The 27,792-nt window shown below is 41.8% G+C and overlaps 1 protein-coding gene across 1 annotated transcript; it reads left to right on the forward strand.

The window, feature by feature from the left end:
* Window positions 1-308: 308 nt before the first annotated feature.
* Window positions 309-27,572, forward strand: LOC307073414 (lissencephaly-1 homolog A-like). The gene is made up of 11 exons (XM_079733230.1): window positions 309-440; window positions 4,903-5,201; window positions 12,304-12,388; window positions 13,928-14,002; window positions 15,842-16,048; window positions 18,246-18,414; window positions 20,560-20,662; window positions 20,770-20,998; window positions 22,714-22,815; window positions 22,913-23,069; window positions 23,730-27,572. The coding sequence occupies exons 2-11, from the start codon at window positions 5,170-5,172 to the stop codon at window positions 23,801-23,803; spliced, it is 1,233 nt and encodes a 410-aa protein (XP_079589356.1). The 5' UTR covers window positions 309-440; window positions 4,903-5,169; the 3' UTR covers window positions 23,804-27,572.
* Window positions 27,573-27,792: the final 220 nt, after the last annotated feature.

The following is a 27,792-nucleotide window of genomic DNA, read 5'->3' on the forward strand; positions in this document are numbered from 1 at the left end:
TGACATTTTACCCCGTTATCACATTGTCGTCATTTGATTAATGTAATTTCACCACTGACCACCGAAAGTGGACACCGAAAGACATTTCTTCTCGAAGACATCTCGAGTTAATATTTTTGAAGGAAGCTTTTGAATTTCTAATTAGATGACGGTCTTCACAATTTAACACTGAATATATTGCACAGGAAATTACAAAGAAGCAGCTATCAAGGGCGTGCGCGCCCCCGTCGGTTTGTGCACACGAGCTGGTGCATGCGCCCGTCTGTTTGTGAACGCGAGCTGTGCTCGTGCCCGAGAGTGAGGCGACTGCGGGAGGAAAACAAGCTAGAGACGATCGAGACGCATCCTGACCTGCAGAGACACTCACTGAGACGTGTTGACGCCCTGTAGGGTTATGTTCACATCGGAGGCAGCTCAGGACACCGAGGAAGAGTCATAGGGTGAGTAGCTGTTATAACTCATCTCTCAGACCCATGGACAGGGTCAGGGTTAGTCTAGAAGAGTACAGGACGAGGAGGTTTAGTTTCTGCACCGCCTTTTATGTCTCAAAATGGCGGACAGGCCGATAGGAGCAGCAGGTCGCTGTCTGAAGTTATCTCTGTAAGAAACAACACATACAACCGACTGTGGGGGATCCAAACACACAGACAGTGTTGTTAAGGTGTGCTCCACCTGGAGTATAATCTTAGTGTTAATTATGCGGGTCCACATCGTAGTCTTCATCACTTGTGGGTCATGTTGCGGGACTCCGGCTGGTAGCGGGCTGATGTTACTTCACCGTTAGCCTGCTGGTGTTAGCGGCTAGCGTTAGCCTGCTAATGTTAGCTGGGCAGAGCCGACGATACGTCCATGGAGACTACAGTTAAAACAATCTGCACAACAAGCCGTCCAGCACCGACTCGTCGAACACTGTGTGTGTGTGTTGCATTGCTGGGAACGTAAACGTGTTAGTCTTGTCAATGTTGTAGATTATTGTAAATTAGACATATTGGTTAGGTTCCCATTAGGCTATTAGTTAAATTGACGTACAGTTGCTTTAATAGCTTCTTTTTTTATATACTTGTAGTTAGCTACTATTTCTGCCCAATGCCCATGTGTTGTCATTGACTAGCGTCCGGATGACATCCAATGCTGGCAGTAACGTGACTTGGACAATGCTCCTATGAGCTGTGCATCAGCCGTCGGGTAGGAAGCTCTCCTTGTTGTATCTGTTCAGCCATGTCAAGTTATTGCAAATTATGTACTGTTGTCGAGCGTTGACAGCCGTCAGAGATATGTTTATTAAATACCCCTCGCATAGGTTGTGAACAATCTTTAAGGTGTTAATGTAGCCTTCCTAGAACCCATAGCCTGGACAGAAGCATTGTCATCACGACTGCAACTTGGTGGATGTTGATCCGCATATGATCTGGGTGGAGTAGCTGATACATTGGAGTCCATTACTTGAAAGGGATTGTGTAAAACCAACATGAAGAAGTACTCTACATTAAAGTGGTGTGGTGACTTTTAACGGTTTGATACGTAAGAACCATTTATTTATGTGCTAATTTATTTAGAGAGAAAAACGAAGCTATTCTCCTCGTGCCTATTGAGAACACGATGACAAAGTAGATATTATTTTGAGATCTTTCAGTTTTGCCTATATGCCCAATGGTTGTCTATTGGCCTTTTTTGACGGATTCTATTTTGCTCGTTGCTTTATAGCATTATTCAGTCACATTACCACGTCAACGCCTACTTTTAGGATGTATTGTGTTGTTTTTGTATGAGGGTACATGGTTTAATGAAGTGTTTTTTATGGTGCAAATGCATGCATGTAGATAAAAGAAGTAGCATAATATCGCACATACTGTAATGATTCATTTGTAGCAAATAAAACATTGATAATCAAAATGTTTCAAGCCTAGTTTTACATCTGCTTGAATTGTATCATGTGATTTATAATAACCAATGCATGTGCTGAAAGGATTTTGTCAAAAGTCTCATTCAGGTCACAAAATGTACAAAATTTGGTTTGTTTTGTAGTGATCCTTTTTTGTACGGTTTCACGTCATACAATTCCTTTAATAAAGCTTCTACATAGCCCATTACAATCAAGCTGAATGACTGTAGGTTACAGAACTTATTACCAGGAATGACCCATTTTCTCTGGGTATATTACAAGATGACGTGTACACAACGCTTCAGTAAACCAATCCAGACTAGCTGAAGAGGCCTCACATGCAGCAACTATTGTGAAACGTCAGCGGCTGACATGACATTCCCCAGGTATTTGAAACGTGGTGACTCGATTTGACCCAAATTCCACGTGAGTAGGACCATATTGAGATATGAGACCCACAACTTGCTGCTCCATATAGGGTTCCTATGAATAAATAATGAGACTTATAATGAGATAGAAGATTCTTGTAATGCTAAGAATCCTGAATAATCTTATAATGCAGATGTACATCCTTTATAAGATGTTGTATTATGAAATATAGGGTAGGCCTATTTATATATTATGATAGTAAAGTTGGATAAACAAGTGTAACAAAAACCCAAAAATCTATTGACTATTGATCACTGTTATTAGTTCTACTAACTTATACTCTTTCACTTTTTTGTTTGGCACATACAACACCAACAAGAGTGTCAACGAGAATCATACCTTTTGTCGGACAATGGGCACATCTTTACTTTGAGACAATAGCGACTTTCTTCAAGACAACAAACTGCAGGGTCAAGACTGTAGGAATTGCAGCTGCCTGCAGCAATTAATTTTAGACAGAAATATGGTAGATGATCTGAATGTATGCCCATTTCTGTTAGGGAATGCTTGGTGTTCATTGCAGAAGAAGCACTCTAGACACTACTTTCATTGCTAGACTAAATTTCTTGTAAAAAAAATGGGTCAATTTTCCTACCAGTTATTGTTGTGTTGTATTGACTAATTTGAAACCATCAAATAATAGGTCGAATGATAGGTAGAATGATACGAGCGATCAATCAATACATGTACCATCCGTCAATATATACCAATCATTGTGATCCCATATACTATCACCTAATCCTGAACTAGTATGACACATGGGCTGTTCATCGGTCATGATGGCCAGGGACTCTTGCGCCATCATCCAGGTTGGCATTGGACTGTCTTTAGCAACAGGACCAGATAATGACGACATGATACAGTGGCCAGCTTGTTTCCAGGGAGACTGATGTCAGGTGTTCTCCTGCTACATCCTAGCAGTGTCAAGTCCACTGTAGATAAGCAAATACTGCTACTTGCTTTACTTATTCCAACAGGCGGCTCACTCAGTGTCACTCGCTGTCAATGTGAGATTAACTTTAATCAGACTATTTGAATGAATACAAAGACCAACATGATGGGACAGATCTTTTTTATCGTTTTTGCAGAAGTCAAATACACTAAATGATATGTTTTCCATCTGTCATTATTCTGTGTAACCTGTGTGTGCCTAGCTGCTTTAGAGACCTGACAGTGTTTTCATGTTAACTGCAACACTCTTGTTTTTGACTTGCTGCTAAGCTTGGCTGATGATTAATTGTTTTTGACATGAGATATGTTGTATCATCATGAAACCAAGATAATGATACTGCTTTGTGAGTTTGTGATTGTTTTATAGCCTGTCTGAAACATGATTTTATTATATACAAAGATGCACTTGGTTTTATTCTGGTATAATAATGACCAATGTAACGTGATGACACTCACTTACTGAGAAGGATTCTTTGAAATCATAAACGTGGTATGATATTGGTATTGTGCCCACTACCTACAATGTCAAAACATAATTTTATGTTAGTTCATCAGACCATTACAGACCATGGGAAAATATGATATATCTTATTACTAGGGCTGGGTAAAAATATCGATTCATCAATGCACTGCAATTTATTTGTTCTCGATTCAGTTTCGATTCAGAATTTTTTTCAAATCGATTTATTTCCAAAAGAAAAAAGAAGCATACTCAGTCATTGTAATCTAGAAGCGAGTATTCCTAAATGTACATGCCCTTTTACATTTGTCCATGTTGTGATTATTACTTTTATGCTGCAAGTTTAGCTCCGGAACAATACTGTACAGTGGTGTATTCCCTTTTTGCTAGTTAAAGCACAATGAAATGGTTAATTCATTATGAAATGGTTAATTCTAAATAATATTTAGGTATTTTTGTCATCTGCACGTATTATTGAATCGATATCAAAGCAATTGGATCAATATCGAATTGATATCGAATCGAATGAAGACCTAAAGAATCTAATTGAATTGAATTGTGAGGTACCTGACAATACCCAGCCCTACTTATAACTATATATGATTATTATGGCCAGGCACAGGTGTACATTTAAAGTAAGGGAATTGTTTTTTTTTTCATTTGACAAAAACATTTAAGTAGTATACTTTTGCTATAGATGGGTTAGTATTTCATTATTGTCCAAAATAACATTTGGCTATAATGGTCCTACATTGACTTAAGCTTAGGACCAGTATTGAGATGCCAGTTCAAACATCTAGTTTAGTTTAGAAAAATGAACAAGGTAAACATGTTTCACATGAGGTGGCTCCCTCATGTAGCCTACAGTAGTAACGGTGCATAATTTAGCTAGTGATGGTATTGTATATCATTAAACTCCCTTAACATTCACAGCTGTTCTAATTTCTCTTAATCACACACAACAAGCGCACACACCGTATCTTTCCACTGGACTTTCACTTTCCAAGTGAAAGTCTGTAATGAGTTTGAAAAGAGTAGATTGTAAGTTGGTGGTCTGTGTAAAACATGAACTTGATTGAAGTCCCTTCTGTGCCCGATTTGGTGTTGTTTTGTGTTGCTGGACTCGGTGGACTAGTGTATAGCTCTAACTGACTTGTCTTCGCCTCTGTTCTCTCCTTAGATGCTCTGTCGACCCACCTAGTGACTGGTCTACAGGCTCTCCGTTCGTCTTGTCCTATACCACCAGGTTGGGAGGCAGATTCCCAGGCCCGTCTCGGACGCTAAACGTTTTTACTGGACCTAACCAACAGGCCGCTTAAGGAGTGCAAGAGCACCTCTTCACGTGTGTTGTTCGGACCAGCCCCGCTCATCTCCCGACAGAGGAGGTCGGAGCAACTGTACCCCTGCCCAACCATCTAGTACCCCTCGCCCCACAACCTGCCACACCATGGTGCTCTCGCAAAGGCAACGCGATGAATTGTAAGTCTCTAAACTGATGCATCAACACATTTGTTAAGGCCTCAAAAAATATCAAACGTTTCTGCTGAGCTTTAGGTTTTAGTATTTGTGCCAGCGTACATTTCATAATGTTTGAGATTTGTGCTCGAGTCTTCTAACCTGGAAAAAGGCTATGCTCATTTTGTGTTACATGTTCAAGCCATGGGCAAGTTGACAGGTGTCAGTTATCTTTCCATGACATTCAACACTTTTTCGTTCTTGAATGCTGTAGCCTACATTTTATTGGAATAGTGTTGACCCTGATTTGTCAATTTTAAACTATGGAGGCCATGATTCACGGTAATGATTAACGTGCAGAGAATATGCAAATGCAGAGAATAATTGAGTGACAGCCATGAGTCAACATCAGTTATTAAGGAGAATGCTAATATTTGTTTGCATTCAAATGGCTCTGTTAGTTCCTTACTTACATATACAGAGCAATTTGTACTGCAAACAACTACCTAGCTTTGATTACCACTTAGAAAGTATCAAGGAATCTCAGGATTACTGGTAAATTACATCAAGCATTGTTTTGTGCATATTTAGTTGTGGGTAAATTGGCTCCATTTCTATAATGTATTTTTCAATACATCTATTTCATGTATTGAAGGTATGGTTTTTCATGAGCTAGGATAGAGATCATATAGAAGTTTGGCTTGCTACATGAAGTGTATTTCCATGAGTATTGCCTATCCCTTGTCTTTCTAATATTGATTTTAACGTCTCTGTAGGCAGTTGTCATTCTGACAAAGCATGGTGCTTCATATTGAGCAGGGGAAAAACATTAGCTGGGCTAGAAATCAGCCCTGCCTAATCTCCTAACTATGTAATTAACTCCTGAGGCTAGGATTAAATGTTTACCTACCTCCTGCCAGACGGTAGGAGAATGGGAAAGGTGGAGGTCTCTGAGCTCTAGACCTTAAGAACTCCAATCTCTTTCCTGGTTAAACATTGTGTCTGTGAGGTCTCGATATACAATGGATAGATACAGTCTATACAGAGTTTGTTGATGTATAGATTTAGTGAAATAGAATTCACTGTGGAACATTTCTTTAATAATAGTTTTAATAATAGATTTTACTCCCTGTTTTGCGCTTGCTGATGTCATTGAGAAATGCAGTTTCTTCCACATGACATGGCACTTCTCCTCAACAATGTCTTTCTCAGATGTGTTTCTTAGATTCCGGCTGTCGGAATGGCAAGTTCTGTTGGAATGCTGATGCCTGTGTGCTCCCTGTCAAACAAGCTTCTCGTTTCTTTGTTGAATAATGCTCTTGACCCATGGTGTACAGGAACATAGTGTAAGACCAGCAAACCATGTGAGCCATGATCAGGAATTCATTGCATTCCATTTGTTGGGGCTGCCTATTAGTGCTGCCACCATCTACCTCTTTGGCCCCAGTTACGGCGTTAAACTGAATCTAGCGTTTTTTCTTCGGGTGTTTGCTAGTTTTGCTTCCCATATCTGTTTTGTACCCAACCAAAAAAGCCTAATCGTTAGTCTTCTCAGTATGCTTCTCATGGAGTATATTGTATATTAAGAAGAGTATAATTTGTATTATGCATGAAGTAAAATATTTCTAATATTATACAATGCACGCACGGAACAGATGGTCGAGATGTCAACACCTACTTTCTCAAGCCACCAAACACTGTTCTGCACCTCAAGTGTCATCTCAAGTGTGAACGCCACCATTTCTTGAATTTGGTGAATTAAATTGATGCTGTGAATTTTACAAATTCTAAGAGGTAGGGATCAGGGGCTCAGCGGGTGGAGAGCGTATTAAGGCTCAGTCCTTAGGGCATTGACCCGTGGTCATTTGCTGCTTCTCTCTCTCCAATACTGTCTACCTCTCATTGTATCTGTAATGATTAAAGCATAGAAATGCAAAATAAATCTTTAAAAAACGTAGGGATCATGATATTCGTTATAATTTTGGTTGCGAACAGTCTCTTTATACATTGAGAGCCTCTAATAAAATTGAAATTAATATTTGGAGCAGGATTGACATCGTAACCGTCTAACAAGTTGAACCTTGTTAGATAAACTTGCTGTTCCAAACAGAGCAGTCTTGTCTCTTTTACTGGCCCCATCAGCACTTTAGTCAGATGCTGTGATTGCGCAGCATCTTCAAAACAAGTCTTACGTTTCTGAGCACATCTAATGAAAAGCACATCTCTGTTCCTTTTCAGGGTCAGGGGATGCTCCTTCTCTGCAGGCATCTGATAAAAATAGACCCAGAACACAAACCCTCCTCTGCCTGTGGACACCCATGTGCAGTTGGCCTTTGCTGTAGACAATTTCTATGTCTTCAGATAAAAGGGCCATGTTACTTGGTCTGCTTTGGTCCTGGGGCTGTGAATGTCACGACGAACACAATGAATGCCAGACCATGTGCTAGAGTTGGTCAGTAGTGATTGAGGTGGCCAGCAGTTGCATTATAGTATTACGGACTAACTGGATTGGCTGAGCAAGCAAAGCTCCCATTCCATGTCTCAAACAATGGAAATTGTCATACTCCTTTTTTATGTACCTGCATTATGCTTCTTTTATTATAGTCTTTGTTTTGTTTCCTTTTTATGTTTGTTCTTGAATGAGTCATATTTGAAGCCCCTATTTTACCGTTAATTAATGTCTTTAGCCTCAATGAATAGGAAAGTAACCCTAGCTTGGACTGAGAATGTTGCCTGGGCGTGGCTGGGCTTGAATTGGGAGAATGGTTTCGAGGCAGATGGAGATGTATAGAGTGTTTCTCAGTGGCACCATGGATACAGTGTGTATAGAGGGCACCAGTATGTATCAGCAGGGAGTCCAATCAGCAGGATGTCTCAAATCTTGCCTCCTGCATGACAGACGGATGGAAGCACATGGTTTCATTGTTTGTGCTGGGACCACTGTTTCTTCCAAGTAATTCCCAGTACACATACAAGGCATTGATCCAAGTATGAGGGGCAGTTCTGTATTGTATATGATGGTTATTCATTGTTATTTCCTTTTTATATAGACTACTGAAATAGATATTTCTGTGTAAAGTACCCCCCTTGTAATTTGCACTTGTGTGTTCTATGGGCACTCTATACAGTAATTAGCCTATATTAAACCAACAGACACGGCTGTGCATTATATAAGGCCTGAATAGACAGATCTTTTCATGCTGTTTTACAATATGGCTAAGACATCAAAAAGACCATCCATAATGTCTTTACCATTAATTCACAGAATGAAATTGTTTTTGTATTCAAACCCTAGAAGTATATTAAATTCAAAGAAATCACACTGGTGTAACGTTTCTCGTAATCTCAACAGTATGTGTGACTTCAGTGATGGGCCATCATTGAGGCCCTGCCAGAAGTACTTCATTGTAACCACCATTTGGCTCCAAAGCAGCCAGGTCCATTTCTTCTTTCTCAAACCCAATTAAGACGTTGGACTTGCGGAGGTTTTTAAGGAAATAATCATTTGGAGTATTTTTCAGTTTGTAATACGGAAGTATTTAAATTCCCCCATAATTTCCTTTCTCTTGGTAAAAAAGGATGTAAAATGCAAGTGTGGGAAATAACTACAGACACAATCTGAGTGACATTTAGATCCACATATAATACACATTCAAATATATGCAAGCTGGATTCCTTGGTCCAAAGGGTCTTACAATGCCATGCATACGTTCTTGGCATGGGTTTTGGAAATGCTGATCTGGCTGTGTTAACACCACGCTCTACCACTTTAGCTGCAGAGCTCCATGGAGTAATGGGCTGTACGTGTGCATTATATTTATTTCTCACACTCAAATCCAGTTTTTGATTGACTCTAGTGCTCTTAGTTTATTTGTGCAGGGTTCTGGAGCTCTTGGTGTTTAATTTAAACATAAAACAGTCTACTTTTGGCTAGACTATTTGGGGTATCCTGGAACCAAAGAAGATATATATGTATATATATATTTTTTAAGCTTACTTATATATAAGTAAGCTACAAACTTATAAGTTAGTTCTACTGGGTTAACAACATGTAGGCCTTTTGCTCTATGTTGATCACATGGCTATACTTGGCTGATGCTACACCCAGACAAGTGTCGACAGGTATCTTAAACTTATGCGTTTCAGATCTGCAGCACATACAGTTATCTTTAATAATGACTTTGTACTTTGAGCTGTACATTATCTAATTCTTTAATCTGATTCATTGCTAAACATGGCTCTCCCATTTTCCTGTTTAAAGTGTGTGTGTGTGTGTGTGTGTGTGTGTGTGTAGTGATGTCAGTGTTAGCTGGCTGGCTAGTGCACTCAGTTCTTCATTTGTCGCTCTCCTTAACGGATGAGCTCACTCTCTCCCTTTACTTCCCTTCTCCTCAGTGTTTGTCATCCATGAGACAGTGGCTCTCCATTTTGAAGTTGCTGGACAGCACTATTCTGCAGTGTGGGGAGTAGTGTTTCAAACCTGCTGGCTATAACATTGGGCATTAAATACATTAGTGTACCCTGGGGTATATTGCAGCAGATAATGCGTTTTCTTATTGCAAGTTATCTACCTTCTTGCAAAACTGTTTCCTTTTGAACACATTAAGGCTGGCAAGGTTTAATACAACTGTATGCTCTGAGTGATGCAGTCTATGGTTGCTTCTATGCTGCCCCTCCTCAATGCCACTCCTCTCCCATCTTCCAATCACGTCTTCTAGCCGTGCGCTCCTTGTCACCATGGATACCACCGGGTCCACTCTTTCTGCACCTTCATTTACCTATTTCTATTTGGAAACTCTCGAACATTATGGCATGAATTGCTTTAATTTGCCTCATTCCTCTTTAAATTGAAAACAATGATTTAATTATTTGTGTAGATTGGAGATGAATGGTAAGGAAAGGCCAGGGGATAGTGCAGGCTCACCTTAAGTGAATCGCGAATATTATATTTTTGTTTAATTTTTATCATTTAGAATTGTCTCATTAATGATATAATTTCCAAAATTATATGAAACTGTCTGCTGTGATTCTCCTAGAAATATGTTCTTGCAACTGCTTAGCCTTCAACATGTAACCTCGGCAAAACTTATTTTCTAGAATGCTGTTGTTGAATCCCATTATTTCATATTAAGTGGAGACACACCTGGTATAAGTAAATGCAAAACAAGTTGGCTGGCTAGTAGTCATGGATTTGGTTGACTCTGTAAATAGATGCCTCCTTTTTAAATGTCAATCATATTGAATGTGTATGCTTTCCAACAGAGGAAGCAAAAAAGTTGTCACACATTTTGAGCCCCAAACATTGACATTTGTGTTTGTTTGGCTGGGTAGAAGACTTTCGTTGCGTACATGTGTGTCTAATTTGACAGTTGGGATAGGTGTAGCATTGCGCTCAGCCATCTTCTTGTCTGGCCTAACCTGCCGATGGGACACGATCTTGGCTGTCAACTCACACTGTGGAAGGACACAAACCTCAGCACTTCACAAAGCTTTCCTCTCCCAACATTCCCACCTCATTATAATACACTTCCATAAATAGTCCTCAACCCACACATTGCCGTTTGCTTTTCTGCTCTCCCCCCCCCCCCCCCCCCCAAACCTGCGACAGGCAGGCTGTCACAGACCCGATAACCTCCCGCTAACCTTGAGCTGTAATCGGGCTGCTCCTGTCATGAGGGGCCTTCAGCAAGGGGAGAGAATAGAGGTCAAAGGGGTTAAGACAGGCCTTCATCCTTATTCTTTTAACCATCTTTTTATTTCATCATTCCTGGTCTTGGCTGTAAGTTATCTTTTTATTTTTTTGGAGAGGCCAGATATGACAGGGTTACCCTGTCACGTCAACATGGGGTGAAACCTAACACAAGCAGCGAGGCTGTGGTCGTAAACAAGCCAGCCTCAGACAAAGCCAGGAAAAGGCAGGCTGGGCTCTTCTCTTCTTGCTCGACTAGCCCTTTGTCCTCTCTATCTGGATATCTCTCTCCTCGTATTCTCAATGCCACCTCAGTGTTCAGCCACTGGTGTGCTTTTGTCCCTATCTCATCAGTTTCTCTCGGTTTAAACACAGTCCCCGTGTTTAAACCTCATGGAATGGCTAGCCTCCGGTGACTGCTGATCCCCCTTCAAGGTGTCTGCTCTGTGGAGACGCACAGGCAGATTATCACGTGATCCCTGGCTTCTCTTCTCAGGCTTGGCAGCACACTTTCCTCAGTCACGCACACACACAAACCGTTGCTTTACAACAGCGATGCAATTATAACTGCATTAATTGGCATATTCAAATTAATCCGTTTTAATGCTCATTTGGATAAGGCCTTTTTTTTTTTGTGCAAAAAATGGAAACTAGCACCATTAAAAAAATAATAACATTTCAATACTGTGCTTATTTTGATTTTACATTGGATACTATATGATCTTATATTTTTTTGGAGGCTTGCTGGAAATTTTCTGAGGCTAGTTACAAAATGTGTGAATGCTTGTTTGTGCTCAACAAGCCCAAACATCTCTGGAAAAGACCATATGCACAAAATGCCTTTGACCTCAGCAATCATATAAAAAAAATAAAAATAAAAAAACATGGTCTAACTTGGCTGTGGCCTCACATGCCTCATTCTTGGTAGAGCAGCTGATGTCAACAGAGTAGACTTGTCCTACCACTATTTTTCTTTGTCGGTCTTAATTTGTGGAAGTAAGGCTGCCTGGGCTTTGCACCACCCATCAGTATCCCAATATCTCCACCACAGGGATTACCATTTCCATTATTTGCCCACAGCCATGTTATCTCATTATAGCGCTCAGACAGATGTGCGCTCTATCTGTGTCAAATGTGAAGAGGTGTGTGGGAGGGAGTGTGTAGGAGGCTGTGTGCGGGGTGGGGAATGCAAGATGCATACTGTGTTACTGCAGTCTCGTATTATGTCTGAGACTTACTGTATGCGGGGATGTGATTATTCCATCTGAATGTGTAACAAAAGTTGAATCATTTAATTCCCTTTGTCTGACACATTTCCATGCATGCTCATTTTTGGTCTTTTGTTTCACTGCATAAGCATATTGCTTCTCATTGTGTTTAACATATCTTGTCTGCTAATCAGCCAGACTAATTGTTAACGTTTTTTAACATTTTCAGAAATCGTGCAATAGCTGACTACCTGCGTTCCAATGGTTATGAAGAAGCATATTCCACCTTCAAGAAGGAGGCTGAACTAGATATGGTAAGAAGCCGATGGACTCATTCATCCAGATATTGCCTTGCCTTGATGTGCTCTTTATTTTGCCTTTTTTAATCAAGCCAAGTTTTACGGAAATTTGTACGATAAATGAAAAGTGTTCTATTTGACAAGATGTCTGTCAAAGATGCTATTAAATGGCGATGAATATTAATTAAAAACATTGCTTTATACTTAACATTACAGTGAGCTGGCTGTGGTCAATTGAATGTTGCATTTCCTCTTGGCTAAAATATACCGTAGATTATATAAAGTGGCTTATTCTGTTGCATCCCTTGGAAATCAACTGAATAATTCATGATCCAAAGGGCCACGTGTGTCCTACTGCCACCTTAGCAGCAACATGCTAAAAGCCCACCACCTTTTATACCCATTCATGAAGGCCCTTTTATTATGGGACTGTTTAGCATCCTGTCACATTACCGTGAAGGGGTGCTCGGCCAAGGGTAGGTCTGGTCCTTGTGTACGGGTTTTGGCCCTCTTGTAGGGGTTTAAGGCAATTGGTACCAAGCATCTTGTTCTGCTATAGTGCAGCAAAAGCAGACACATTTGCAACATAATTGTGTGTACGTGCGCTGCACTGACCGGATCTGTTGACCTAATGGGCAGAGAGACCAGGCAGATGGCAGAGTTGCACCATTACTGCACCACTGCCTTTTCTGTCCTCCATTTATTTTCAGGCTATCTTACAACGTTAGGCCCATGGTGTGGTTGACTATTATGAACGCCTACAATCCAGGCTTTTGGATGCTTTGTTAATTTCCATTTTATATGTTAAATACTATTTAAGATTTGAATAAACAAGTCCATACACCATGCCCAGAAGAAATTGGCATGTCCCACAGTTGCAAAAAATAAATAATTACTCATTCTCACCTCCCATGATGGCAACATGCCAAGCTATTTCTGGCAATCTGTTGGTTAGGTTTCTGAAGGGAGTAGCAGAGAATAGATTGGATCAAAGGCCATGGAGGATTTGTGCTGTATCTCACAAATGTGCCACACACAAACTACTGTGGACTGGGAAAGTGAAAACTGAGTCAAATGACCGGTATTAGACTAACATCCTCTCCTTTTGATAGCTGAGACTGTTAACCAAACATAATGGTTTTTAACTGATTATTATTTTTTAATTACAAAATTAAGGCAATATTTACTGTAAATATAAAACATCTGAATTTTCTGTCAGATTTTGAATCGATGGTCATTGTGATATATGAAAAAGGTTTATTTATCTGGCCCTAGTTTCCTCCAATTCCGGGTAGGTGACTATAAACCGCTTAAACCTTCCATGTTTGTAGGAGATTATCTTGCATGACAGGGATTAAGAATAGGAGTCTGCGTGTAGCTGAAGGTTGTGTCCGTCTAGCAATCATGGTTGGCCAGGTTAATTATGAGTCTAGCCAAAGACTCTGCATGGAGCCTGGCCACCAGGCCCCCTCCTCATGCTGCTAAGGCTAAACCCAGCGATGTGATTGGCTTTCCTTGCCTGTCTGTCCTGACTCTGTGCCCTCCACTCCACAGAACGAAGAAATGGATAAAAAGTATGCAGGCCTATTGGAAAAGAAATGGACCTCAGTCATCAGATTACAGAAGAAGGTTTGTACCCCTCCTCTCCCTCCTTTTACTTTTATTATGACTAGAGTTTTCGCACGCGCGTTGCGCTCGCTCAACCTCTAGTTAATTAAACCCATATCAATAATGTGGAAACCCCAGTCGATAAAGTCACTAATTTCTGAGAGCATAATATAATAACATTTTGCCTATAATGTTACAACGTATAGCATTCGTTCACCACAAATTACTCTAAAAAGCAGTGCCAACATTTTAAGATTTTTTAACCATTCAGCGAACAAAAGGCAACAGGCTGATTATCATTTAGGGGGCCACTCATGACATGCAGAACCATCATCAACACGCCCACTGAAGTAGTGTGAGAAATACAGACTTTATACTCCTCATTCACATGTAAGGTATTTACATTTCCTACGGATAAATACTACCTCAGGGGTAGTATTATACAGGAGATTTTCAGGATACAAATGTCAGGATATGTTGTTCACACATACGGCCCATCAGGAGAATATCAGGATTTACACGTGTGTCTGAAAGCAGTTAGTGTGTGAGCATTTGATTTCATTATAAAATTATTAAATTTATGTTAACAAGGGTAATTGTTCAATGGAAAGTGTAGTATGCATGCAAATCAATTATTAAATAGCTTTAACTGTTATTCAGGGATGAAAAGTGCATTGACATTTTAAAATGCAAAGCAACTACTATTGGTTAGTTGAAATTAATAATCATTTAGATTAAACATCTCTTCCAGTGTCCCAAGACAGGCAGCAGTAGCCTACAATCACACATAGCATACACACAAAACATAAGAAAAATAAAACAACTAAAATGGTCCGCAGGGGGGAAGGGGGATATCAATATCGCAAGACATTTCGGGAGGCTCAAGGAGGAGTAATATTAAGTTTGAGCAACAAAGTGTAAAGACATTTCGGGAGGCTCAAGGAGGAGAGAGTAATATTACATTTGAGCAACAAAGTGTAGTATTGTGGTGGACTCTATAGACATCATTCACCATACTGTGTTATTGACATGTTTTCGTTGTGTTAAGGAACACTGTCTCTTTAAGATCACGTCACTTGTGTGTTGATATGCCGGTCGGCGCGATGTTTGAATTTAACGTTTTTTTATGACAAAATGAACGACATGCCGTTGCTTGTCGAGTTGAGAAATTGTCTCTTACCTTCTTTTATAGCAATTTCTACAGTCTATAGACAGCACGTCTTACCTTGGAGAGTTTGTCGACGGCGGAGCCGTTATGTTTAAAAACATAACGTCTTACCTGGGCGAGTGTGTCGCTGCGGTCTGTGCGTGCGTGTTCTTACCTGGGCTTGTGTGTTGATGGCGGAGCCGTTATGTTTAAAAACAAAACGTCTTACCTGGGCGAGTGTCGCTGCGGTGTGTGCGCGTGCGATGGTGTTTATTCCTGTGTGTGTGTCAATGGCGGAGCCGTTATGTTTAAGGGCGAGTGTCGCATACATATTCCACCTTCTTGAAGGTTGAATATGCTTCTGCACTAACATTGACATGGCTGTAGTCTGGTGAACCATCTGGGACTGTTACAAATGCAGTGCTTCAGTACTAACAGCGACATGGATGTGGTCTGGGGAACCATCTGGGACAGTTACAAATTCACTGTCTGAGTACTAACAGTTAAAGGGGTAGTCGGAAGAACCATCTGGGACTGTAACAAAATATTAACATGTTTCAACACTAACGTGACCCTGGCAGTAACATAAAATGGACAGCTTTAAGCCCGTTTAGAATAGCGAAAGTGGAGAAGGCTCTTCACGGTGCTCGTGCCTAGTTGAATCCAAGTGACCGAGCGGTGTCTCTGTGCTGACGTGTTGTGTGCGGCCGCAGGTGATGGAGCTGGAGTCCAAGCTGAACGAGGCTAAGGAGGAGATAACCCTGGGCGGTCCCGTCACTCAGAAACGGGACCCCAAAGAGTGGATCCCACGCCCGCCGGAGAAGTACGCCCTCAGCGGCCACCGCAGCCCCGTCACCCGGGTCATCTTCCACCCCGTGTTCAGCGTCATGGTGTCCGCCTCTGAAGACGCCACAATAAAGGTGAGGTGTTGGTTGTGTTAACGTTTTTATACACTTTATTTGATTTTGGAGGGACAGCTTCCGTCTTGATCTACCCCTATACCCTTCTGCCTCAACACCTCTACTCAACCTCTTGGAGGTGGACTTTGATTATTTTGTCCGCTCAAAGGTTCATCCCATCACTGGATCTCCTGCTTGCTGTAGTCGCTGGTTATCAAACTGGGACATGTTAGTAGGGGGGGTCCTCGACTAAGATTTTCCATAGTCGAATATGATTTGTCGCACCAGAACCATCGTCGACTGATCAGATCATGATATTTGACATATGCAGCTCAATGATGCATACATTTTTGGGACTTTTGCAAGGTTTACACACTAGAAAATAATAATTAGGTTTATCAGGGTTTCCCACAGCTGTCTATAGGAAAGGCACAGTGCCTAAAGGACCGCCTCTACAAACAAATAAACTACTTGTCATGTCAGCATCAGTCTTAAATTTGACAGAAAATATAGCCATTGACCCATATGTCATATTGTAATTGATATAATACCTTATGAACCCAAAAGGGGGCTGGTCTCAGTGGAAATGGAGGGCTCCTTTCTGTCTGATGTCGCACGGTATTGACATCTGATCAAGACAACTTGCACCGATAAAGACAGTCGTTTGTTCAGTTAAAATTTAAGATGCATGTTGATGACGCGTTTCAGCGTATAGAACAAATGCAGCATTATGCAACATTAGCAGGACAGCAAAAATGCACTACACAGTACCGAAGCGGAAAATCTTTTTCACTAGCGTGAGTCGTACGATATAACATCTGCTATTGACAGTTGGCATTTTACTTTTTTCATCTTTAATTGTTTTGAAATGCTTCCAAATTTGAGACGTTTTTTTCCTGACATTGTGTATCCTGCAAGACTATATGCGCTCTTCTTTGAAAAGAAAATGATTGATGTCTTTAATTACACAAAAGGGTTATCAGGCAAACAAAGCTTTTCTGAAAGCAAAACAGAAAACTAAAAAAATGCAGACAAACCCCCACAATTGTATTTATTTAAATGTTTGGTCCAATTGTCAACTATCATGTAGATTAGCTGTCTATCTATCGGACGATTCAAATCGTCGAAGATTCGAGGTCACACCTACATTCTGGTGAACATATTTCTTCTTGAAAGTCGTGCCTGCATTTCTATTTGATGGAGCTGGACAACCACATTCCCCCACAGTCACATGACGTCTGGGTTCTGAACGTCTGAGTACTTGGCACTTTGCGTCAGAACTAATTGTCGTTGGTTGAGAATTATATATTCAGCTCCGTGGCAGTTGAAAAATATTTCACAATGGGCAATTTCATTTCAATCCATCATCTTACCACTCTATCTGCCTTTTTTATTGCAGATCGATGCTTTTATTCCTTGTCAATTCTGTAAATTTGAGCCGAGGTATTTGAAAGACTGGAGCTGCTGTCATTTTGTCGATGTAAAAATGTAAAACATCCATTACTGCTCTGACCATCCTATGCTGACATTATTACGTGTGTTTGGTAGCTCACTGCCACTATATCAAGACTAGGAGTTGGCAGGAATCCCCCAATGAGATGCAAATCCAAAAGGAGTGGGGCTTGTAGCAAGGAAATCCCCATTCAGATGGCAGGATCCTTGGTGTCTCCGATCACAGCTTGTCTAAATACCCCCACCCCAGCATAGACCACAAAGGGCTTAATCCTCCACGGCAAGCCGTCTGTCCAACATTAACCATCAGGTGGCTACTTACTATTACACCCTATACTAAATTCTCATGTCTTTCAAAACCCCCGTTTTTTACAGTAGCAGAAATGTAAAAGGGGTTATTAGCTATGCAATGATGGAATAGTTAGAAAATTATTATGCTGAAATGTATCAAGAATCTTTTGTTTTTAAGATTTTTCCAAGGCAGGTCATTTTTTTATTTGACTGCCATGTTACTCTAAGCCACGAAATAACACCTCACAGATGGTGATATATCCACATACATAAACATCACATACTCTGTGACAGTGTACGCGCATGCATGTGTACACAGTCACAGATGATGTGATATTTAGGTGTGCTTGTGTGTGCTTATCCTTATTGCAATGGGAACAACAGTATTGTACTTCTGCTTATTTCCCCTTAATTGGAGTGTGAATATACGTCTTGGAGCCCTTTCTAACAGCCATCTACTGGTGTCCACCACTAGGTCTGGGACTACGAGACCGGTGACTTTGAACGCACACTCAAGGGGCACACAGACTCTGTGCAGGACATCTCCTTCGACCAGACCGGCAAACTTCTAGCATCCTGTTCTGCGGACATGACCATAAAGCTGTGGGACTTCCAAGGCTTCGAGTGCATCAGGACCATGCATGGTAAGAGCCTAATGGCTTCTCTTGAAGATCCGTCTCTACTGTGAATTCTGTCTGCTGAAGTTGTGCTGAACTGCACACATCATTCATTATTGTTCATTGCATACAGTTTTGGAGCTAAACCATGATGTTGAGCAACAACATCACAACGCTATATTGCTTTGCATTTTTTAGTAGTATTGAAGTCGTAAGAGTAGAATCGATTTTAACTTATTCTCACTAAATTTGTTATTCGACACTCCATGGACGTTTGAGTTCCTGTGATGTGATTATTGGTCGTTGGGTCTCGGTGTGTTACACAGTTTATTATCATGCTGTTATCCCACGATGGTCAACAACTAGCCGGGAACCAGTTGAATCTGCAAGCTTGTGCTTTATTTGCACTGGCATATGCGTCCAGCCCCCCTCACGTTCAGACGGATTTCGGAGAACCGTTGTCGCATTTTCATAAACAACCAAGGTGGCTTCCGCTGATATGTCACATGTATTGTTGCTCTGATTGGTTGTACAGCTCACCAATTGCATCGATAGTAATTTTGATTTGTGCACGTTGATAACACCCCTTGCAAATCTAAAATGAACTAACAGATTCCAGACTAATAACCGTTTACAAATTGGTCTGGGGATGCCAGGCTAGAAAAATCTGAAAGTTCTCCATATTAAGAAAGCCCAAACTGTCTGCGTGTGTTTCCCCTGCTCTGAAATACCTCCCCTATTTACACAGACTGCTCTCTTTGGGATATACTAATGTGCCATATTAAATGTTAAGTGGACAAGAGAGAATTTTTAAGTAGATTATCTCGAACTTCCTCAGCTGAGAATATAGTGTCTTTGCTCATGTCCTCCCCAATTTCCCTTTCAACCCTAATTGCAATATAAATTACAACTGTAACGATTGTAGACGTTACCCCGGGCTGTACTGATAGGAAGACCCCCCCCCCCGGAGTGATAATTCTGTCTAAGCTGTCTAGAGAAATCGCCACCTCCCCTACAGCATGTGTGGTACAGCATATTTGGTACAGCATGTGCTCCAATCCCATAATATACACCCTCAATCAAAACAGGTTTTAGATCTGCTAGATCTAAAATCTGCATTCAAGTTGTTAACCCTGATATTTGTATTGACTGTCTGAGTAAGTGTGTGTGTATGTAAGTTGGGAATGGATTATGCTTAAGGTTTTGGGCAAGCGGCTGAGATTATTTCCTTGTTTCTATCCCATCCTAATAGATTCCCTTTATTCCATTATTCTATTTTTTTCCTGCATACCCAGACATTTTAATACCTCATGTTCCACACACTCCCTGTGCTTACTAGGATAACTGATTCTGTGTAGTAGATTAGTACCGACTTGGAGAGCAGTTTAATTATCCTCTTCAGCACCACATCAATTATTTTTTCTTTCGGTCTAGCTGCCAGACTTTTTGCAGCCCAGTAGAACCCCTCCCTAAAACACACATGCAAAAACACACACACTCAGTGTTGACCTTTTCTTCAGGGACTCTCTTTACTCTGCCTTACTGTGCTTAGCAGCTCAAACACTACCTGATATCTAGGTAGTTAGCCTTCTCTTCTTCCCTTTAGAACCTAGTTACCCCCAGCAATGTGGCTTCTCTTTAGTTGGTTCAACAATCTAGACAATAATACCATACTGTTGAAAGCTCTTTTGGGTGCATTTTTATAATATACTTGAACCAAATTTTAGTTTGTGTTGTTGGTGATCCTCTATTATTACATACTCAAAGTGGATTGAAGTTAAATACGTACAGCATCACTTCAACTGATGGATGGTCGTATAGGGCTTGTACGTCCTGACGTCACTATGCAAGGACCGCCTCCATTTTGGAAGGATAGAATCATTGGAATGTTATTGGTAGTAACGGTGTTTTGGTCAGTGTTTACAAATTATTAGTGAAATTATTTTTCATCATTGTTGTGTATGAAACGGCCACAGCGCTTCACATGTGAGGCATGGAAAAAGAAAGTTTTGATTAGCCACGGTTACATGTTAGGATTTGACATTGCTACAACTCTCTCGCGTCATGACGAAACGGCAGAGTATCACCAACACAAATTCCCATGATCCACTCTGATGCACAAGCCCTAAAGCGATGGTCATTGTTCTTCTTGTCTTCATCTAATATTTGCAGGGCACGACCACAACGTTTCATCTGTAACCATCATGCCCAATGGAGATCACATAGTGTCCGCCTCGAGGGACAAAACCATCAAAATGTGGGAGGTCGCAACTGGGTATGTGGCTTGTGAAACCACCCTTACTGTTGAGCGCTAAATCAATACCGTCGTCATTGTAGTGTTCATTAAGTGAGCGCTGACAAGCGTTCATGTCCCCCCCCAAGGTACTGCGTGAAGACCTTCACCGGCCACAGGGAGTGGGTGCGCATGGTGCGGCCCAATCCGGACGGCACGCTGATCGCCAGCTGCTCAAACGACCAGACCGTGCGCGTGTGGGTCGTGGCGTCCAAAGAGTGCAAGGCCGAGCTGCGGGAGCACGAGCACGTGGTGGAGTGCATCTCCTGGGCCCCCGAGAGCGCCTACCCCAGCATCATGGAGGCCACAGGCTCCGAGGTACGTCTGGTTCAATGTCGCGCTCCCAACCCGGGCTCTGTATACAAGCCGGGGGGGTTAGAGGTACGCGACGGTTATAACAAGACTCCCAACACTGTCGCTCTATACAAGACAGATGTTTGAGTCCATTTTGAACCAAAATCGATTTTGTGAAGAAGCAAGGAAAATGGGCTCGGTTGGCCCAAGTCAAATGTTACTAAAGTCAAACACTGTACAATTTCACTTTACACTTAAGATATCTATTTTTCTGTAAAGATATGCTAAAACCCAACTCCACATATCTGGCTACACTGAAAGAGCAGGACTTATGGACGTATGCATAAACATAATAATAATGCTAAACGTGGGGCCATTTGCGCAATAGGTTCATTATGTGACCCGTGCTGTCCGCAGTAATCTCTAGGTGATCAAGAGCATTCCTCTTCCGCTTGCCTTGTCAGGAAAGTGTGGAGCTCTCACACTGAAACCACGAGTCGGACCTATAAAAGACCACTGCGTATTGTTAGAAGAGCTCGAAACTCCCTCAGTTACTAACATGCACGCGGAAACACACCCGCGCTAGCAAGGAAGCACACATATACTGACACGCACACTAACTGCCATGGCCTAGGGTCAACCCCGGCACACCCGCCTCTCTGCCTTGTGATCAACCGTGTCTAATGCTGGATTCATCTAATTAAAGCGTTTGTCCTCACAGCGAGAGACTCACCTCCAAGTGCAATAAAAACACAATGTCCCGCTTTCACAACTTTTTGATCCGTTCTATTGGTTCATAATAGTCCTTAGTTCAATTAAAAACATTGAATTAGGTCAATTTTGCCTGCACTATTGATATAGGATTTGACTAGAGATCGTGGATTAACTGTCAGAGAAACCATTTTAAGACATTGTAACCACACACACACCCAAATAAATAATTATAACTAATTAACTATCTAATGTTACCCCTTTGACTCTGTTTTTTGATTGTGCTGCTGTTCTTACTGATTAAAATAGTCCCTCCCTGAAGCAGTTGAAGCTGTAGGCATGTAATGACTTTTGGTTCCAATGTACCTCGTGTATGAATGTGTACAGTGGGAACGACTTCTTGGTTTGGTAAGCAACAAAGGAAAGTAGCACTCTGTGGACAAAGAAGCCGCTCTCAATGGATTATGGCTTTCCATATCCATAGAGAAACACTGTCAAAGGGCTGTATATTCAGGCAAGATAAATTGGATTTTGAGACCAAATATATAATGTTTTTTTCCATTTCTAATATTGCAATTCATATTGTAGCAGACCAGTGTTGAGTCCTTTTAAAATTCCTACAACACCTCCACAGTGCAGTTGCTTAACCTAATACAAGCTAATTAGAAGAGTTACAAAGTGTGCTTGGTGCATATTTTTGCATATTGTGTTGAAAACAACATCGCCCTTGAATAGCTAAAGTCTAGCCTGTGGTTTGATGTGGAGATTACATTATTAAAAGTATGTTTCATAATGTCCAATTGTTTCTATTGTAGTTCACACTGTGTCAGAGGGCCAGCATCAAACAAGGGCCGGTTTGCAGGCTGCTTGTTTAATCTCTGCATGTAACGATGAACATGATGGGGTTCTACACTGTGCTCCTCTGCCGGACATTTTTGTAGTTGACGTGTTGTACATCGTTGAAAGTGTAGCCACGCCTTTCTTCTTTGAATTTGAGGTCGTAACATCCTCTTCTCCTCAACCACCAGGTCAAGAAGAGTGGAAAGCCTGGGCCCTTCCTGCTGTCCGGCTCCAGAGACAAAACCATCAAGATGTGGGATGTCAGCATTGGCATGTGCCTTATGACACTGGTGAGGGCCGGTCCATAACCAGCCACCATAATCGAACGGTTTCTCTTGAATTCTCAATGAGATGGGGGCTCTGGCTCATTGCGTCCTTCTGTTGCAGGTCGGTCATGACAACTGGGTGCGTGGGATGCTTGTCCACCCTGGAGGCAAGTTCATAGTGTCCTGCGCGGACGACAAGACCCTGAGGATCTGGGACTACAAGAACAAGCGCTGCATGAAGACCCTGTATGCCCACGAACATTTTGTAACCTCTCTTGGTAAGAAGCCCCACTACCCACGTTTCTCTGATGGGTCTCCATCAGAGACTCGCACCGCTTCCCCCTCAGGTGGCTCCTATGAACTCTTACCGTTGGAGCTACAGGAAGCTGCTTTAGGAAAACTCTTTGCAGTAGAAACAACACGTCTTCCCCCACAGTATGTTTGTATGACGTCCTGAGGATTGTATTGAGCTGGGTAAACAATTGCCCCAGGACCACTCGAACCACCCCCCCCCACCCTCCCCCCTGCCCCGAGCTGAGTTTTCACTAGATCAAGGCTTGGGAAGGCTCCTTAGAGGCCTTCCTGGCCTGAGATCTGCTTTTCTGGGCAAGCTGTTTGAAGCCGTTTCCTCTTGAGCGGTTGAAGGTCTCCCCAGAGGGAGGATACTGCTAGAGAAAACTGAATTTAAAAAGTGTGAGGGCTGGTTAAAAAAAACAAAAAAACGTGTTTGTATCTATCCTTTTTTTTTTCTCTATGTTATATACAAGGTTTGTTTTACCGAAATGACATATCCTACAAAATGGTATGGGTTCCTCCTTTCTAAATTCCTAGTGTTCTATCCATAGTATTTCATCCGCAGCCTCTTAAGTCGTTACACCAGGTGGTGTATGTTTTCTCTGCCTTGTGTTGTTTACATACTCTCATTGCTTTCTCCCCAGATTTCCACAAGGCTGCTCCCTACGTCGTCACCGGGAGTGTAGATCAAACAGTCAAAGTGTGGGAGTGTCGCTGATATGTGCCCGAGAAGATTGGACGGACAACTACCCCTGCCATCTAATCGCTCCCTTCAGATCCGAATAAGCCCCCAGCCCCCCTTCCCCACCTTCCTCCCCCAACCCACCCTCACCCTCAACACCCCCCCCCCCATTCCACCTCCACCAGAACCCACCGACCAGCCCCCTGCCTCCGGCCGCCCACCGTGGGTATTTACCTAGTGTGTTCTCTGGTTCAGTAACTATTGTCCTTCTATGTAAATTATTCCTGGATGTAGATTGAGCTATTAAATGTTACACACAAAAAAGTATTCTTGCATGGTAATCCAAAATTGTATACTATAAATTAACATAACATTGTCTAGAAGTACCATAGGTTTAACACAAGGCTGACCATATGTCAAGCAGCCTTACCAACCGAAGGCAGATCTTTTGCTCTTTTGACTGGGTGTAAAAATGTAGGGCACTAAAAAAAAACACAATAATTTAAGAAATGACAGTGGCGTTCTTTGTGTACGATTTATTTTGTGTATTTTTATTTCTCTTCATTCACTGTCTTAGTCTGTTGGTGCCTAGCTTGGTGAGGTGTTCAGAGGAGAAAGGCAAGAAAAAGGAACAATATGATCCCTTAATGGAGATATAATTGTCGGGCTTTGTAATTGGAATAATCTGTAGCGTTGTAACCTCATTCCTCGACTGTGCATACCATTTTACTTCATGTGGAACTAGACGATATTTTAATGGCTGCATATAAGAATGTTTCTTTGGACCTTTGGGGGGGTGGGCAGGGGGTACTCTTGTCAAGTTGGTGGATCCCACATGGACAGAGAAACCACTGATAAGCTTTAGAAATTCTGCTTTGCATTCAGGAATCCAATAGTATCATCAATGGCTTTGTGCATAGGACTGCTATGATGTGGCGCAGATGTCCACTTCTTTGTGAGCATGTAGGCCTAAATTTGATGTGGTTCAAGTGTGAGGATCCCCTACCTCAAACACCCATAGCCTGTTTGTTTGCCCGTCACTGTCAAAAAGTGCCCTGGCTTGTGGGACCCGGGCTCCGGCAGACTTCAGGGAGTAAATCTTCTAATCTCTAGCACTTGATAATGACAGGAGCTGTGCCTTCATTCATTTGAAGTTGCACTGTAACGTCATACGTTCTGGCTCACGTTCGTTAAGAGTCCTTATCGGTAGTAGGTGTTGTCCCGTGGTGCCACTGCAGCCTAAATCACAAGGGTAGGGATGTCATTTGCCAGTCAAATGGAGAGGCAAAGGGTGGGACACAACGTTAAAGTGGCCCCTGGGTTTGGTTTCTGGGTGACCCAAGATTTCTCAAAGGGGGGAAATATGATCTGTATAATAAAGTATTGCCGGGTAAAAGAGCAGATTCTGTAAATATATAAAATGTAAAATTAGCCTTTTGGGGAGAGATTCAGCAAATCTGTATTGCCCACAAGGAAATGCAGCATGGGGATTCAGGAGAACTTAGGAAAAAGTAGCAGCAGACATACTAAATAAATATGTATGTGGGCTGTTTAACTAATGGTTTATGGTGACGTTTGCTGCTACGGTTAAGAGCTCCACTGTGTACGGCAGTGTATTTCCCTAGATGAGCCATGGTTTGGGTTTTTCGTCTAAAGGGCAAACAAGAAAGCTAAAGCCTAAGATGGGAGGAGCTCAAAGTGCAAACCTCACAAACCAATTAGAAATATGTACAAATGTCCACTTGAGTGGCTTTTCCTCTTCCTATTTTTCGTTTTTGATTTTGGTGCAACAATATTCTACAAAGAGCAGGAAGACGTTCACAAGTAATCGTTATTGAGTGTGTTAGAGAGAAACCATTCCGTTCCAATGGAGGTAGAATATATAGAGTATCTTGCATCTAACTCTAGCTGACCAAGGAAATTAATTTAACTTCCCTGCACATCCATGCTTTTTAAGATCTTTGAAAATGTTTAGTGATCAAAGACATGACAAAGATTTAAAGACATATTAATAAATGCATAATGATATCATTTGATTAGCCTTTCATTCCAATGCAGTTCTTTGTTAATAAAGAATTAAACTGCTTAACTGATCTTATCTAGCCTCTTTGCCATGTTTTTTCCTGTTCCTGTACTGGATGTGGCTACCTACTGCACAACCCCCTGCTACCGGCTTGTGTGTACTGGATGTGGCTACCTGCTAGTGGCTGGTGTGTACTGGATGTGGCTACCTGCTGCTAGTCGCTAGTGTGTACTGGACGTGGCTACTAGCTGCACAGCCTCCTGCTACTGTGTACTGGACGTGGCTACTAGCTGCACAGCCTCCTGCTACTGTGTACTGGACGTGGCTACCTGCTGCACAGCCTCCTGCTACTGTGTACTGGACGTGGCTACCTGCTGCACAGCCTCCTGCTTGTTTGTACTGGATCTGACTACCTACTGCACAGCCTCCTGCTAGTGGCAAATGTGTCCTGGATGTGGCTACCTGGTGCACAACCTCCTGCTATTGGCTGGTGTGTACTGAATGCGGCTACATGCTGAACACCCTACTTCTAGTGGCTAGTATGTACTGGATGTCGATACCTGATGCACACCCTCCTGCTCGTGGCTAGTGTGGACGATGTGGATACCTGATGCACACCCTCCTTATATTGGCTAGTGTGAGCCTCATGTGACCTGTTGATAAAGTACTGCATGTAATAATGGACTAGAGGCAGAGCTGTCTGGGTAGGCCAGCTGGTTGATTCGAGTACAGCATTCTCAATGCCCAACAAGCAAGCTATTACTGACGTCATTATGATAATGCAAATTGGCCCCAATGACCATAGAGCATCCATTTCTGAAGTTGTCTCTACAGGCAATGTAATGAACATTAAGCTTATAACGTTGTTTATGAAGGGCCGAACAGCAAGACTCCATACCAAACAGTTCAGCTGGCTGGGTGACTAAAGGCAGCTCTGTTATGTGGCTTTAAAGACTGATCATGTTTGTGTGTAAAGCTATACAAAAGGAGGCCAGAGTTTCAGAGTTAGCTGCCTCCTTTGTGTCAATTTGACTGGATTGCCGCAGACTGAGATGTTCCAAAGGAGAATCCCTGTCACCCTAATCAAGGGAAGGCCACTCATGTCCACTGTTACTGGGCCCATATAGTAGGTTATTCTTTCCTACATTAATCCTGTGATTCCTTGCCGACTTGCTTGAGGAGCGATATTGATTTTGTCATTCCCTCTGTCAGCTCTTTGTGTTCTCAACTGTTCTTTGTCATACAAATGCAGCTGCGATACATATTTTTAGCTCAAGCCAAAAGATAGGAGCTATTGGTACAATCTGATTTTGTATAATCTGAATGCAGTCTTTCCATTTGTTTTTCTTATTTATTTTTCTTTGGTACAGGACTAAGTACCGACAAAAAAATACTAATCCCTCTTTCCAATCGCTTGACTTCAGACAATGTGACATTCAACAACAAAACCAGGCAGGTGAATTTAGATTAAACATTACAAAACCTTCTTTCCTTGCTAGGTGAACCTTTCTGGTATTGGATAAGGAAGGTGGATTGTGCAACAGCCAATGCAACGGGGCTGTGAGAGTGAATGAGCTACAACCCAGCCTTGGTATCCTAAGGAATTCTGCTTGATTCGCAGGTCTAAAGCAATCCTGATGGTGCAGAGATGTTCTGTTTGAAAGGAAAAGCTTCACTGTGGACACTTTCTGTAGCCTTGAGTCCACTAACTATCGTGCCCTTTGAATACATCAAGGGTTTCAGACTTCACAAGCTTGACCAAGGGTTATCTTTGCTTCCATGGTCTTCACCCATCACAAAGCAAAATGTTAACAATATATCTGGATGTCATTGTTTGCAACATAATAAACGAAAGAAAAAAGACAGGTCTTGATCATTTCTGTTGGTGCTTTTATGAGAGTACAGCAAGTGTGTGAGTGGTTTTTACATTTAAGCCCTGCAAAGGGTACAGACAGATGGGGTCTATTCCAATTTTACTGATTGGTTATGCTATGGTTACATA

This window comes from Pollachius pollachius (genome assembly GCF_949987615.1).
Source record: "Pollachius pollachius genome assembly, chromosome: 3".
Classification (NCBI taxonomy): Eukaryota; Metazoa; Chordata; class Actinopteri; order Gadiformes; family Gadidae; genus Pollachius; species Pollachius pollachius.